General features: G+C 45.4%; 1 protein-coding gene across 2 annotated transcripts in view; it reads left to right on the top strand.

The window, feature by feature from the left end:
• Positions 1 to 924: 924 nt before the first annotated feature.
• RAB6A (RAB6A, member RAS oncogene family) overlaps positions 925 to 15,746 on the top strand; it is a 64,751-nt gene continuing 49,929 nt past the window's right edge. For both annotated transcript variants that reach the window (XM_087756099.1, XM_087756100.1), the window contains exon 1: positions 925 to 1,278. In XM_087756099.1, coding sequence (XP_087612225.1) covers positions 1,209 to 1,278 — 70 coding nt within the window. In that variant the 5' untranslated portion in view covers positions 925 to 1,208. The remainder of the gene's footprint in view (positions 1,279 to 15,746) is intronic.

The raw sequence follows: 15,746 nt of genomic DNA, 5'->3' as shown, positions 1-15,746 counted from the left end.
ATCAGAGCAGAGAAGCTCTGGAGCAATCTCCCAGATGGGAAACCCATGGAAAACCTGCCCGTTTCCAGCTGGAAAATACCCGACGGAGCATTATTTGGACCTTGTTGAATGGATCGCAAGAGATTTGCACCAACATCGCCATGAATACGATGGTGGGGTGGGAGCTGCGGACCCCGGAGAGCTCCGTCGCGTTCCAGGCAGCCAGGCTGAGCTGTTCCTGGGAACAGGAGGCGATGCCAGCGCCAGCTGAAGCCCAGGGGGGTGAGTGCTTCTGAAGAATCCCATTTTGTGTTCAAATTCAAGCAAAGGAGTATCGATCCGTGCGGGATTGCACCAGCGTGGGACGGGAGGGAGCAAGGTTGCGTGGACAAGAGACCTCCCGAAGCCGAGGTTTAAAGAGGAGGGGCCGGGATGCAACTGGGAGCCTCCTCAAGGGACAAATCAAGCTCCCAGGGGGGGCTCTGGCCTCTCCGCCAGGCAGGGAGGGAACACTGAGCCTTTTCCGAATGAAAGCCCCAGCCACCACAAAAGGGTGACAGTGGGAATCATCGTCCTCGCTGGGAAACGTCTTCCCCCGCTACGAGGGATCCGCTGGGGCGGTGGTGGAGTGAGCATCCCCAAAAGGTGTTTCTCTGAAAGGAATATCCGTATCCGTTTAGGATTAGGCCTTTGGCCTTAAGGACTTTGTTCCTCACACCTTTGGGGTCCCCACCTCGCAGCTCAGGGATTTCAGTGAGCGGGATTTCACCTCAGCGTCCAGGAAACCCTCGCAGCCATCGTTAGGCTCCAGAGTGAACGCCCCGCCACAGACTGAAGGCGAAGGGCGGCAAGCCCCGCCCTCCCCCGCGTCGCCCCGCCCCTCCCCGCTGCGATTGGCCCGCCGCGCGGGGTGGGGGCGGGGGGTAGGCGGTGTGACGCGGCGTGAGAGGGCGGGGCGGTGCCGCGCGTGCGCGGGGCGGAGCGCAGCGCTGTGAGGCGCCGGGAGGGAAGGAGAGCGGCCCTGAGGGGAGCGGCAGCGGCGGCGGCGGCACCTTCCCCCAGCCGGCTGCGCGTCGCCGGGGCTGCCCGCCCGGCCCCACGCCCCTGCCCGCAGCCTTCGCCGAAGGAGGGGTGGGCGGGAAAAGAAGCGAGAGAGGAGAGAGCGGTCGCGGGTGCCGCCGCGGGGAGCGGAGCGAGCGCGGGGCGGCGGCGGAGGAGGCTCCTCAATCATGTCGGCGGGCGGGGACTTCGGTAACCCGCTGCGGAAATTCAAGCTGGTGTTCCTGGGCGAGCAGAGCGGTGAGTCACCGCCCGGCCCGGCTCGGCTCGGCCCGGGTCTCCCCTCAGACAGCGGCGGCGGGGCGGGCTCCTCCCTTCCACCCCCGCCGCGGCGGACCCACCCTTGTGGGGGCTGGGGTCGGGCCTGAGGGGAACCCCCCCCTCCTCGCCCTCCCCGGGGGGCTCGGCTGCGCTGGAGCCCCGCGTTATGAGGGGAAAAGGGGGTCCCCCGTGGGGTCGGGGGCTGCCTCGGGGCGTTTGTGTGTGTCCCCCCCCCCTTGCAGAGGCGGCTCTGCCTTGTGGTCGCCGCTCCTTCGGTGACAGGGATCGAGCGCGGTTCAGCTATGGTTTAAAAAAAAACCAACCAAAAAACCCACCAAAACCCTCCGGTTCCATCTCCAGAAAGAGTTGCTGATTCATTTGATCCCATCTCCTCCGGTGGGTTTTTTTTTTTTGGGGGGGGGTAGGAGTCGCAATAACTGGTGTTTTCTATAAATATAGCATTTTTCGAAAATGGAGTTATGTCTTGGCAAAGCGGATCCGACGCTCTAAATATTTAATTCAGTCAATGAGGTTTTCTTCCCTGTCTTTGGAATAAAAAAAAAAAAAAAGAAACCCAAGCGATGTCTCCTCCTTCCTCAGCAGAAGGCCTCTATCTCCAATACTGCATTTCAAATCTTTCACTTCGGAGAGTTTTCTGAGAAAAAAAAATGCTCATTTGGTGGATGCTTTGTGTAATCCTGGTCGGATATCGAGCGATCTTTGACATAATGAGTAGGTGCAAAATATTCTGTGTCTCAGGGTGGGGTATTTGCTCCCTCAGCCACCTTTGGTCTCTATGTGGTAGGGCATGATGAAATACTAGTTTGTTTGTTTTTTATTTTCCCCCCAAATGACTTCTGTCATAGTGTTTCCTCACTCATATGTAGATGAGCTTGGTGATAAGGCTGCTATTAAAATTATTTACCTATACATTGGCGGTTTCCTTTAGTCTCTTCCTTTAATTTTATTTTTTTCTTTTAAATTTTATTTTTTGGTGTTGGAAGAGCTCCTCTTCATATTAGGGATTCAGGGAGCACAGGTTCAACTTGGGTATTTTTTGGGGGGGTAAGTCACCTGATCTACTTGGTGAGGTGCTATTTGGCCAGCCATTTTATGAGGATTTTGGAAGAGGGTCAATGTATAGAAAATACTGTTGTTGTTTTTTTTTTTTTTCTAAGGTATTTGATAACGGGAATCTTAAGTATTAGCTATGCATTCGCAAAATGCTTGGCTTGTTTTACTGTATTTCTGAGCTTCGATTTCCTGAAGCCTTTCCCATGCCTCCATGGAAGGTTGTAGCACCTGGTGCAGAGCTCAAATCTCAGCAGCTCTTCGTTCACACGTGGATTTCTTGTCTGTTCTAGCAGACATAACATCAGATATCTGCTTCCTCTAGTCTTTGTCATTTTTTTCCCCTCTCAGCTAATCATCTGTGTTTATACTGGAAGGTTTTAAATAATTCCTGTTCCTAGCATCAAATCTGGGGAGGAGAGAAGGCGTTTTATGGCTATAGCACAGCAAAATACTCCTAACTAAATATACATGGCGCTGCGACTGCTGTCTTGACCGTGGCTTATGGATGCGTTCAAGCTGATTTGAATCTGGCTGGTTCGGGCCCGGCCAGCAGCTGCGGTGTGGGTTTCAGCCCTGCCTTTGTCTCGGATCCTGGGCGATGACTCCGTGACCGATCCGCGCTGAACTCGATGCTAAACGTGGCGATGCCGATGGCAGCGTAGCCCTTGGCGTGTCCACGCAGCCCACGGGTGCTGCAGCGTGGGCATGCTCCAGCACGGCGCTCGGATGATGCTCGTCTGTGATGGAGAAACGGCTTTTTCTGAATTCAGCGCGAGTCTCTATAGATACTGCTGTCATGATGTCATTCTGTGTAATTTTTTTACCGTCCAAAGGGTGTATAGCTCCCATTACAAATGGCTCCTGAAAGAATAAATGCCCTAATAATGTTCTTCTGTATGATGGAGGTAATGACAGAAGCATCTCTGATGCTGCAAAGGGAGCTGGAGCGGGCTTTGCTTACACATAGCTCCCTTTGTCACCCTTTGTTTTGAAGGTTAAGGGAAATGTAGAAATAAAGTTGTTTTTTTTTTTTTTCTACCAGCAGCTTTCCTAAATGAGGAGATCTCTTTGTACAACTGTTGCGCTGGATTGCTGCATTCTCTTCCTGTTTAGCTAAAAGGTTGTCTGCCCTGTTGGAAGGCCGTAATTAAAGATATCCTACTGCTGCTGGTCGGGAGCCTGGACGCTTCGGTTTCATTTACATTCAGGGACTTCACAATGACAAATGAAATGTTATAAAGGGCTACGATGTCGATTAGCTGTCTCGGCACCCAAAGCTAGGCTATATCAGACCTTCTGTGCTGACTGTATACCGTCTCTTCAATAAATGTGTATGTTATGGCTAAGAAATTCTTCACTGGAGTTCATTACTGTGCAGGCTTTACAGCCCTTCCGTGCGATTGTATGAGCGAAGGCAAGACCCTTCCCTGTGAGATCTGGAAGCATCTCTAGGTGTTTTATTCTTATTTGAAAGTGGGATTGCACAGTGGATGCAGTCTGTGATTTTTTTTTTTTTTTTTTTTTCTTCTTTGCTGGTATCCTCAGCCATATTGTGGGAGTTCAATGCCGTATACCTAAGCGTTCGTGTGGACTGCAGTGATTCTTCCTAGTTACGCTGTCCGTCCCTAGCTGCAGATTCTCTTTCCTATGCTAAGACGCTGATTTTTTTTTTTTTAAAGCCTCTTCTTTCCCTGCTCCCCAAAATCTCCTTGTCTCCGGTGTCTGTCACTCACATTGTCTGCCTTTTCTGCTTTTATTGCGCCAGCTCCTCGAGCGCTCGGTGCGGTGGCGAGCAAGCGGACACACCGCAGCAGCTCTCTGTCCGTGGGTCCTGCCCACGCTGATCGGTCGGTCGGTGATGTGTCACGACATCGAGTCACTCACGGCTCCTGTCAGGATCTACTGCAAGTCATTGCCTCTCGATAGCAATATGGTGGTTGTGTCCCCCATGCCCCTCCCTAGCCGAGTCTGGATACTTGCCGCATGTACTGTGGATTCATCGCAAGCCTGCAATATAATCCGTGTCCAGCCAGAAGCAGCTTCTCTTTCTTTCTCTCTTATTTTTTTTATCGTGTAGTATAAGGATACAGCATTGGGTGGCTGGCAAGAAGGCAACTTCGCCAGCGCTTGCCTTAATTGAATTACTTTTCTCAATGATTGAAGATTATACAGAGTTTAGCAGTTTTAAATATGCTAATCTTTACTGAAAAGGCAGAGCTCTGTGCTGAGGGATTAGATAGAGCTATTGTGGGGGGGGAAAAGTATGCTTTCTGCTGCCTTTGATCTTGTTTTATCTGGTGATTTTCATCAGTCCTCATGCCTCAAGTTTAAGAAATTCTGATTTCTGGGCCACATCGGTTAGTGTACATATCCCCCGTGTTACAGGGTAGCTTGCAGTAAATATGGTATATATTTGAATATTAATAACATCTTTAGTCTTATCCTGCGTATGAGCACCTCTTCTACTTAATACATCGATTTTGTGATTGAGTGGGCAGAACTGAATGCTGGGGCACCGCAACAGAAATATTCTTTAGTCACGTGGCTTCGCGCTGCAGCTTTTATTGGCGAGCAAGTCTGAAGGGCATTAATATGTACAGAAAGCAAAATAAGTCCCTGTTGTCTCTTTCTGCTGGCATTTCAGCATTGCATAAGATCCTAAAAAAATTGTTAATTTGTTCTAACTTTCTTCACCAGGAACTGAGATTTTTTTAATATTGAAAAAACTGATAAGTACGATATAATAACTTGAGGCATATAATGGTTTGGAAACCACTAATGAACGATACCGTTGCATAACGGTGTTGGTACAGGCGCTGCTGAACAGCGTGATGGGTCTTCTTAGATAACTGGAGAGCTGCAGGTGGTTCCTGTGTAACGTGAAGCTGGCATAGCACTGGTCACAGGTCAGCCCCCCTGCAGAGACTGGCATCCCTCTGCAACTTAAAACTCCTGTCTTTTTAAGGAATTCTCTGCTTTATGAACTCCAGAGCGCTATTAACTTGTCCCACTGGTGGTTTAAAAATCTTATTCCCTTCCCTCCCGTTAATTTCCTAGCGTCTTGGTTTTCCTGTGCCTGGGTCTTCAGATATTTGAGTTTATACTTGGACTATATGCATTTTCCACGAACTTAAAATTTTCTCGGGTACATCTGGAGGCTGACTATTGTCCTGGTTCTTTCTCTTCTCCATCTCTGAAATAGCCCTTCCTATAGCAATGTCTGGAAGAAGCATGTCAGACTTGGGAGAAAAAGACTTAAATGTTTTGTGGTGCCTGTTCTCATGGGGCCTTTTGATCTCTGTCTGCTTGTGGAAGCCTCTGATGGAGCTAGATCTTTTCTTCAAAGGAAGAATAGCTGTGCCTTTCCTAACCTCGGTATGTTTTTTGGTCCGTAGCTGAAAAATAATTTGTGAACTTGGATGGAAAGGATCTTCTTATCCCTTGGTTTAAAATAACGGATTTTATACCTGCAGCTGTTGGGGTGCTTGGTGGTACTTGCCACTTTCTTGGCACATGATCCAGGTTCTACAAAGCTGATGTCTAAGGCTTTTGCTGAAGCTGTAAGGGGGATAAACAGAGGTGTGGAGCCTCACCTGAGGCCACCTCAGCAGAAGACCTAGCATTTGGAAATGATCAGAGCCAACAGTTGTCAGCCGTTCTTCTTGACTTCACTGAGCATTAAAAATCTGTCTTCTGTAATCGGTTTGTGAGGTGGTGGCTACCTTCCTATTTACCTGATAATTTATCCAGGTGTTTAAAGGCATTTGTTGCGTTCATGCGTGTACAAGTACCTGTTGTATATGCTATTGATGAAAAAAAACCAAACCACCCAACCAAAAGGAGCAAACAAGAACTCTCAGTGGTTTGAAGCATGGCTCAGAAGAAATTAATTTCGTTGTCTCCATTTGAACACCATCAGATTTTTCACGACAGCCTCCAAAACCCACCTGTGAGTCCTGTAACCTGCGAGAACGGTTACCTTATCACAGACAGATGTTTCTGGAAGGGCGTGGGAGATCTGATGCATCTCTTCTGGTATGGAGCAGGATAGAACAAGACTAAAAGCACTGTTTTGAAAAGGAACTGATATAATCACAATGGTTACAAGTTTGACACATTAGTATAAATTATTTATGGAAATAGTCTAAATGAAAAAATGTGTGTCTCAGCAAACAAACAGCGGTGAATATACGGACTGGCACTGAAAGTAGAAATTTTCAGGTCTGTTTTCTTGATTTATTTACTGAGCTTACACAAAGTTGAAAAGCTAAATGGATTCTTTCTTTTTCCCTCAGCATAAAACAAACTCTTCTGGCTCTAATATATCGAAGGGCCCAGGGACAGCAAAGAATTGAATCAATTGCTTTACATCAGATATTTTTATATTCAAAACATGATGGGCTAAATATGTTTTGGAATATTTGTGTAATATTAACTGAGAAAAATTGACTTTTTGGGGTGTTTCAGTAGTATTTAACTCTTACTCAGATTCAGCCTAGTGCATCACAAAAAAAATGCTAATCTGGGAAGCAAATATTATATGAAACTAAATCTAAATTCTTTTTGTCCATGTGAACTATGTAATGGTTCAGTAAATTTGTGTGTGTGGGTCCTTACGTATGCTATACTTAGAAAATATCAAATGTAGTGCAAAGGCCATACTGAGTGGTGAGGATCCTTTTGAGATGGAAATCGCTTCTCGTTGGTTGTCAACCAGTAAAAATACTGACTTAAGAAAACAACCAGCTCTAACTGCAAAGCAGTATCAAAATTGGGGGTTTAAGTGGAAAGACTTCCTACTCCCGATGTCACGTGCAACTCAATGATTATAAAACGTGCTACCGAAACCTCCCCTTCTTGGGTATGCGGGCGGGTTTTTTGTGTGCCGCTGAGTTCTTGAGCCCCTTGCTCGCTTCTGGCTGCCTCCTGTTGAGTCTGTCAAACAGAGTTCAATCTTCCAATTAGGAAGGAAGTCCTTATTCAGCTGTACGGCACAATAGTGCCATTTGTTTAATTTGACTTTTTAGAACAAGGGTGTAACTTTCCTTTTTTGTTCCCTGTTAGCACTTTCTGCTGGGCTGCTGTAAGCCGCGACGAGTCGGCGCTGCCAGAATGCCAGGGCGTGGTTTCCCAGTCCGCTGTATGATTTGAAAAGACTTCTTGGACTTGTGGCACACGCAGTGCGATGCTAACTGGTTTAGTTACAGCGTGCACAAGGAGACCTGAGGAATACATTGGGTGATGTCCCGAAGTTTGACTTTTAAAATATTTTTTACAAAGCCAAACACAAAATCCTGAGGACTCTCAAGAGTAATAAGAACCAGTTAAAGAATACGTGCTCCAAAGTCCCTTTCCTTCTGCTAGGGCATTTTTTGTCCATATAATAACTTGTCCTTTAGTCCCATCACAGCGACCAGAGCTGGAAATGCCACTCTCTGCTGTGCTGGAGTCTAACTGGTAACTCTGCAAGCGAATCCTGCTTGACCTTGGCTGCTTTGAGGAGTGCAGGTGCCTGGCTACGTGCAGGTGCACACTGGTATCGCTCATGGTAGTTGCTTCCATTTTAGCGCACGGAGTTGGGGCATACTTTTAAGAGTTTCCATGACTTGACTAGCTGCCAGTATCCCCTGGAGATGCCACACAGCTATTCTGAGATTTGCAGGCTCATAGTGTTCTCTCATCCAGACATGTGTAGGTGTCATCAACACACAGAATTAAGGCTTTGGTTTAAATCTAAAGCATATTTGCCCAGAACTGAAAGAGTTGGGAAGAAGTATTGGAGCAGTACTGATGAGCGGGTGGCTATTTGTCTTTGGACATGGCCAGAACCAGCGGAGGGTGTGGGTAAACCTGCTAATGAGAAAATGTTCTTGACTTTCACTTGGTCTCTCATGTCTTGAATTGTGACCACTTAAACCTCTGTGCTATTAACATTTGTGACCATATAAATGAATGCCATTTGTCCTGCTAAGTGACGTGTTTTTAATGATTTGCTTCTGGGAGAGCAATTGACAATTGCTGCAGCAAAGAAAAAAAAAAAAGCAACCTCTCAAACATTTCTGTAATTAATGCAGAGGCCGGTTTATTCCATTCCTCTAAATGCTTCCTGCTACGCTTCCTGTACTTGCTCCTGTCTAGGTTTGAGTTACAGCCAGTTCATTTTCTTAATGTTCTTGATATGTGCAACACAAAGGGAAGGGGAATTAAATCTAGAATAGATGTGCAGCTAAAAGGAGAGGGGCCCTCGGAGGGTGCAGTCTCACCGGCAGAGCTCCAAGCGATGGCGGATGCAGGTTTGACAAGATTCCTGTCAGTTTGATCTCTGCCAGGGGGTCTAAGTAGCTGCTGCTGGAGAATGAATTCCTGCTAACAGGCCGCGAGTTGGGCCCTGCAGAGGCTCTGAAGCTGTCTGCACGGAAACGGGCAGGCAGCATTGTATTAATCTGAGTGCAGAAGTGTTTCTCTGCAGCTTGCAGGGCCAGGCACTTCATTTGTTTTAATGAAGATGTTGCCTTCTCTGAGAGGAGAAAATATTCACTCATTACTGACTCTGTCCTCTTCTGCCTGCAGAGAAATGGCTGCGAGAAACCCTGCTTGTCAGTGATGGGAGGGGTTTTTTTTATGGCCCGACAGAAGGAAGGCTTAGCAGAGGAATCTGAACTAGATGGGTGATTGAATCATCCAGTGGATGTCTGAGGTGGCGGAGGAAATGGAGAGAACAAAATTTATTGTAAGTGCTGCGAGCAAAAGCATAGCGTGCACACGGAGATCAATAAATCTTGGCGAGAGCAGCGTGAGCTCAGAACCAGGGTAAGAGGGCATTCAATTAGAAATGCAGGTAAGTGGAGAACGCTTGCTTTTGGAAAAGCAACCGAATCTGCAGGTAATGTTTCCTGATGGATGCAGTCAGTATTGTGAAAGTAGATGAACAGGGCTTAACTTTCATGTATAACAGAATTAATTGGCGGTGAAATGCTGTGCTGCAGTGTCTTCTCTTTCAAAGGGAGTTCTTACCCCTTCTTGACTTTACTGGGCAGCAGTAGGCAGATCATGCTGGAGGTTTGTCTGTATTACCTGATTTTTATTTTTTTTTTCCTTTCCCCTGATTTCAGACTGATGCATTTGCTGCTGAAGCAGTTTTTGAGTATTGTGTCCTTGGCTCACTCAAAATGGCTGAAAAATCACTTGTGTCTGCATAAAAGCTAGGATGGCTTTACTAAAGCTGAGCTTCTGCTGCTTATTTGGGTAAAGCTGCAGGTGAGTCTTTCAGTGTGGCAGCTGAACACAGCTGGAGGAGGCTCAAATTAAAATGGCTGAAGAAAGTTTGAGTTTGGTGTATCATCTCAAGGAAACCCTAAGGTTTTTTTTTTCCCTTCCTGACCTCGGAATGCCTTATAAAGAGATCTTCACACAGTGGGTCTCTTCCAGCCCCACCCGCCAGTTCAGGTTCTTGTAATTCCTTCTCAGCTTTCCAAGCTGCCTCTTCGTATCAGGCCTTTATGTATTCACTTCATAATTATGTTCCTATTCTTTCTGTTCTTCCAACTTCCCGTTTGTCTTTCCTAGTTATCTTTTGCCTTTTTTTTGCTGAGCAGTCATCGGAGTGGCTTTTATCCATCATACAATTAACTTTGTGACCATAGTTCTTTTCCACTTTTTATTTTTAGTTGCTCTTAAACCTCAATGTGACGTGGAGAAGGCGATAGGTTTTCTTCTTGAAACTGCATAAAGAGCAGGCAGACCAAAAGCTTGTGTCCCATAAAATTTACCTCTTTATTTGGACGCTGTAGTGTAATAGCAGACTTGGAAAAACAGCTTTTCCCAGTGAAAGCGTCACAATCTTGTAATCATCTGCTGGTTTGGTGTTAAAAAATTATTTCCCCCCCCTCTGTTCAAGAGTGCAAAGGGCTGATAGGTTGCCTCTGTTCATATCTGTAGGCTTGGTGGACTGTTTATGCTGTCACAGCAAGTAATTTACAGTTAAATACAGTCTTGGCCTTAGGAATTCTACAATTTTGCTTAAAAATACAAGAGGGGTTTTTTTTTTCTTCTTCTCTGGAATACTGCTGGGTTTTCCCCCAAATCATTGAACTGCAGAATATATAGTAAACTCAAAAGGAACCATGCACAAATTACTATGTGCATTCCCTCCACTAAGTCCCGACATCTAGAGGAGGAATTTCCCTATGGAATTGCGTGGATAATGTTTTAAATGGTGGTTGTATGTTGTGCAAGACTTGCTACGAATGAGTCAAAGGCTCGAGATCTGGCTTTGCCTGCTTGGTTTCAGGTTAAATCAAGCTTTGTCATTTCCAGTGTCTGACAAGTCAGAACCGTGCCCCTTGGAAGGTGGAGGAGCCACGGACCCTGGGCTAGGGCTGTCTCTGGAGCCTTGATCCCAGGGAGAGCAAAGGCTTTCCAGCCTTACCCTTTGGAAAGTGGAAAAGGGGAAGAAGTGGCCCACATGAAACATTTTTAAGGAGTTTCAAAACAGCTCCGTGCTTTTTCCCTGATTTAATGCTTCTTGAATGCTTGCCTAAAATGCCTGACTCAAGAATCTGCTTTGACGTTGTATCTCCACGCTGCTTTGGTTTCAGTAGGTGATTCCCCGCTGCCACCCACAGCCACACAGTGGAAGAAGACGGCAACCACGTGTCATGTAGCGTTTACTGGACGTGGTGGCAGCTCCTTCATGAACCTTAATGGCAAACAAATGGGACCTTCTGCGTTTGGTCGTATGTCTTTGAGGTCCTCAAAGGACCCTGTGGCGCACTCAAAGCTGGCTTTGCGGGTGTGACAGCCTGAAGACCCAAAATTACCTCCTGCGCACTTTTATACAGGGAATTGCTAGAGTTGGGAACAAGTCTTTTCTGTGTGTCTTGGAGAGTCAATATTATCGTTAAATAGAAACTTAACTAGTATATGTCCTTAGAGCCCTTATATGAAGGGGTGGTTCCTCTGGAAAATACTGCTGGAGGAGAATATTTATTTTGAGATATTGTATCCTAGCTGAAGTGTAGATATTTCTCCTCTAAAGAATTTCCTGCTCCAAACCCAATTTCTCATATAAACGCTTTCTTTTTTTCTATAGCTGAACCCTATAATTCTTTTTGGAATAGCCTTTTTCTAGAGAAGATCGGAATAAAATAAAAAGAAAAACCCAAACAAAACGCTTATTCCATTGACTATTTGGAACCAAATTCCTATCTTTTAAAGACAAACTCTTTTTCTTTTAAATTCTTCTAGATGAGCATTAAACCGTGGGTCTGCAGACCCCTCAGGCTCCATGGCCTCTTTCCAAGGCATTTGTGAAACGCAACTGGGAAGAAACAAGTTTATTGTCAGCTGGCTTAAACTCCCTACAGAGAGGCCTGTGTCTCAGGAAGTTGAGAGGCCTGCACATTGAAAGGCTGAAAATTGTGCTGGATTAGCATTGCTTAGTTCGCCAGATTAACATCATTTGAGCTTGAAGTTTTTAATTTGCAGTGCAGATGGAGCAGGCAGCGGAAGCATCAAGTATCCGTGCTGGTGGCCTCCGTTCTGCCCCAGTCCCCCGGAGGAAAGCTGTCACAGCTCAGGAGCAGAGTTGTGAGGGAGAAACGGGTCGCGTGATGTCAAGATACACTTACCTTGAATTCTTAACGTAAGGTATTTGTAGCCATGTATTGCCTGGTCTCGTACGAGTGTCTGAGCGTGCAACTTCTTAAACTGTGTTATTCTCAAGTTCTACGTGTTTTTTGGTTTCTGTTGCTAAAAAAATAAATTGTGGTTGGGTTTTTTTTTGGTACTGAAAAACAGGGTCCTGTGCTGCTCTCATAACGTGCACTGGTATATATGTTCTACTCTATTTGGATATCACCTATTTTCCTCCTGTGTTGCTGCGGAGTTGCATCATGTGGGCTAACCCATGTGTATTGTTGTGCAGAGGATTGTGTACATCTCCAGTTATTTTTGCACCAGTCCCCAGGTATTCTCCGCAGACATCCTTGTCAACTTGGATCAGCAAATGCTGACTGAATTCGCGCTGTGCTTTCTGCAGAGGTGTGCTTCATAAAAGCACACAGAATGTACTCCGCGCTTTGCTTCTCCTTACAAGCTGCCTCCTCAGAAGCCAGGCTGCATTGACCTTAAATCAGGACTATTTTAAGATCTTGTTAGAGCTTCGTTCTGAAGAAATACTCACCTGTGTTTCTTCCTGAAGAATGAGTTTGAGAGAAGAAAGCTCTTGTGGAAGCTGTTCTGCAGCTCTTGCGTGGAAAGAGTCTCAGTCCTTCCAGAGCTGCCCAGAAGATGGTAGGTTCTGGGAATAAGATGGAGTCACTGAGGAGGAAGCTGGATGGAGCTCTCTTTTTCTTCGTTTTCTTCTTTTTTTCTCCTTCCCCCAGTCACGATAAAAGTCGCTACAGTGTGAGAGGGCAGAATTTTCTTTGAGGCAGCGTAGGGTAGGTAGTTAAAAGAGGAGGGAGCAGGAGGAGTATTTGCTTGTTATGCCAGGTGGATAATGGTGCTGGGGAAACATTAGGCACAACTTAAATTAGTTAAAAGATGGAGGGAAGGGAAGTGAGTAGTAATCCCTAGCATTTTAATAGGTCTTCTGAAACTTCTCTAATTTGTCGCTTGAAAAGGCTGACTTAGCATTGCTTGTTGTGCTTTCAAGGACAAAACATATTTAGGAAGATAACGAGAGCTTGTTTTAAGGCCTCTATTCAGCATGTGGTACAGGGAAACGATGACTGGATTCCCTGAGCTAGATGATAGCATATGCTGGTTTAGCTTGCATCAGAATAATGTTTAGTGCTGAAAAGAGTAGAAACCATGAATGTTTCACTCCAGAAATGTCTACTCAGGTGGCTGCCCGTTTTATCTCCTCCCTCCTGCAGCTGTTCCTGAGGGTGTTGCCATCTCAACATTACTTTCTGTAGCTATAGAAAGTCTCCCATGTTGTATTCCACGATACCATGAAGGAGGAATTTCTCCTGTGAGGCACTTAACCTGCACTATTTTCTCACTCACCACTGCAATCTGCTGCATGGGTTTTTATCTAGTTTTCTCTGACTCACCAGCCTTGGTTGCATCTTATAATGCATTTTTTTATTTATCTGACTTTAGCGCATTATATTATGCAAGTAATACTTAACATGGGGCAGGGGGGGATTACGTGGAAACAGAGGACAAAGAGGTTGTACTATGTATGTTTATTTAGCGGGGAAATTGGAAGATAAACATTTGAAGTCCCATAGTGGACTCAGTTCAGGGCTGTGTGCTTTGTAACAGTTATCGAGATTTTTGTGTCAAGCTTCCTGTTTTCACAAATAGCTCCTGGCAGGAAGGATGGCGGTATCCATGTTTGCCTAGCTTGCAACTGGGCTGAAGAACTTGTCTATCTGAACTGCTAGCGCTGTAAACCAAAAGATTTATTAGGAGGGGATGCAGCTATGCCCAGGCATTGTGGAAATGCGCTGTCAGGTAATCGTGGCTCTAAAGAACCTAAATGAAGCCTTGCGGGTTAGGAAGAAAGGACAAGAATAGATAATGTTCAAGCAGAATGACAGATGCAGTGGTGACAGATGTCCTCATGCCATATTTCTTAGTCACTGCAGAGAGCGGGGTTTAATTAGGAAGGCATCATCTGTAGGAAAAGGCCATGAACCAAACTTCAGATAATCAAATATTATAGGAAAAACTCAAGTCAAACCAGCACGTTCAGCTGCTTTTGTTTGCAGAAATATGACTTCTTCCCCATGCTTCCTCCAAAGGCAGTAGGATAGGGAGAGACAGGTAGGCTGTTATTGGAAAATTTAGATTATTCCTATCACAGCAGTGGATCTGGCTCTTACTTCAAAGAGAAGATAGTGGAGACAGAACAGAATTTTTTTTTTTTTTTTTTGTCCAAGGTCGAGTTAGCCACAGTGGGGTAGAGACCTTCTCTGGATGGCGGAGGATGGAGACACATTGTGGCCTTACGGTATTGAGGTGTGGGGAAGAGGCCAGCTTTGGATAACCAGGAGGGAGTTTATAGGTGAGCTCTAAAAGAAAGACTTGCAAAGAAACTTCTGGATACTTGAAACAATTAAAAAGCTAATGGTTTAGGGGGAGCGGGAGTGCTTTTGTTTGGCTTTTGGGTATAAAGTTGTACACATAATGTATAAAGGGAAGTTGCAGTATAAAAAGTGAACCTGCAATGCACTGAATTCTTCCAGCTGTTCAGGCAGAAATTACATTAGAACCCCTTCAGTAACACTTTATAGAAATTAATAATCCAGATGGTTCTCTTAGCTGACAAAGATAATACTTTAAAAGTCTGTATTGTGCTTTTTCATTAGAGGCTTCATTGAAGTTCTTCTCCATTTACTTTGAGGCCAGAAGCTGAGATTTCTGTAATATGGATGTTTTGAACAGGGAAGAGGAGAATATTGGCTTTTTTCTCGTAGGGAGCTGGAACCCCCCTGAGAAGGGCGTCGAAGGCTGTACGGGTGTTTAAAGTGGAGGAGAGAAGTAGTTCCCTGTTACAAAAAAGTAGAAATAAATCTACTCGGATTCTGAACTGACTAGGTTTGGAGCCGAGAATGCAAGGTAGACGATCAATCATTTTAAGTGTATAGGTGCTCCCATAGCAGTATGGAAATAACTTCCTGAATTAGTACTTCTAGAGGTGCTTTGCTTCCTGCAAGCAGGAAGGATGAAGTTTAAATTTATAGGAGTAGTGCCTCGCTGTCAAGATCAGGGTCCGTTTAGGCTATGTATTTTAGGGCAAAGTGTAGTCAGAACCCTGAAGTCTTGTGGTCTAACCCTGTACTCCGTTCTCTGTTAGAGCGTTCGTGACTGTCATTGTGACGCAGCTGGTCGTAAGGTTACGACAGCCTTCGCGTAAAGCTGGTGTAGAACCATATATTCATCTTCAGTGAAATGGATGCCGCTGATTACAGTGGGAACCTTGGATGACTAGCTTGGGTGTAATCTAATATCGGGCATTTGCATTAGCGTGGGTGAATTTTACCCCTACTTAACTGCATCTGTAATGGGGGCAGAGAATTACTGTGCATTATGTAGGTGTTAGGCAGATGATGTTTCCCATCAAACCTAGGTTGTTTTACTAATTTAAAACAAGAATTCCTTAAACTACGGGCATCCTTCCAATTAACTTTCTCAAATCTCCTTCCTCAGTGGAGAGGTGTTGTCCATACAGGTGCAAAATTCAGACACCTTATTTTTTGATGAATCATCCTAGCACTCCCTCTAACAAAGACCCCTGAAAAATTATTATTAAAAAAAAAAATATATAAGCTTACTGTTGTACATTAGGGAGGCCCTGGCTAACCATGACGTCTTCCAGAGTAAGTGAAATGAATGAGAGCGATGTGTTGAGTGATCTG

Source organism: Nipponia nippon, unplaced genomic scaffold, assembly GCF_047370975.1.
Source record: "Nipponia nippon isolate SJK-2023a ecotype South Korea unplaced genomic scaffold, ASM4737097v1 scaffold_2, whole genome shotgun sequence".
Taxonomy (NCBI): Eukaryota; Metazoa; Chordata; class Aves; order Pelecaniformes; family Threskiornithidae; genus Nipponia; species Nipponia nippon.
This window is presented reverse-complemented; position numbering and strand designations above follow the sequence as displayed.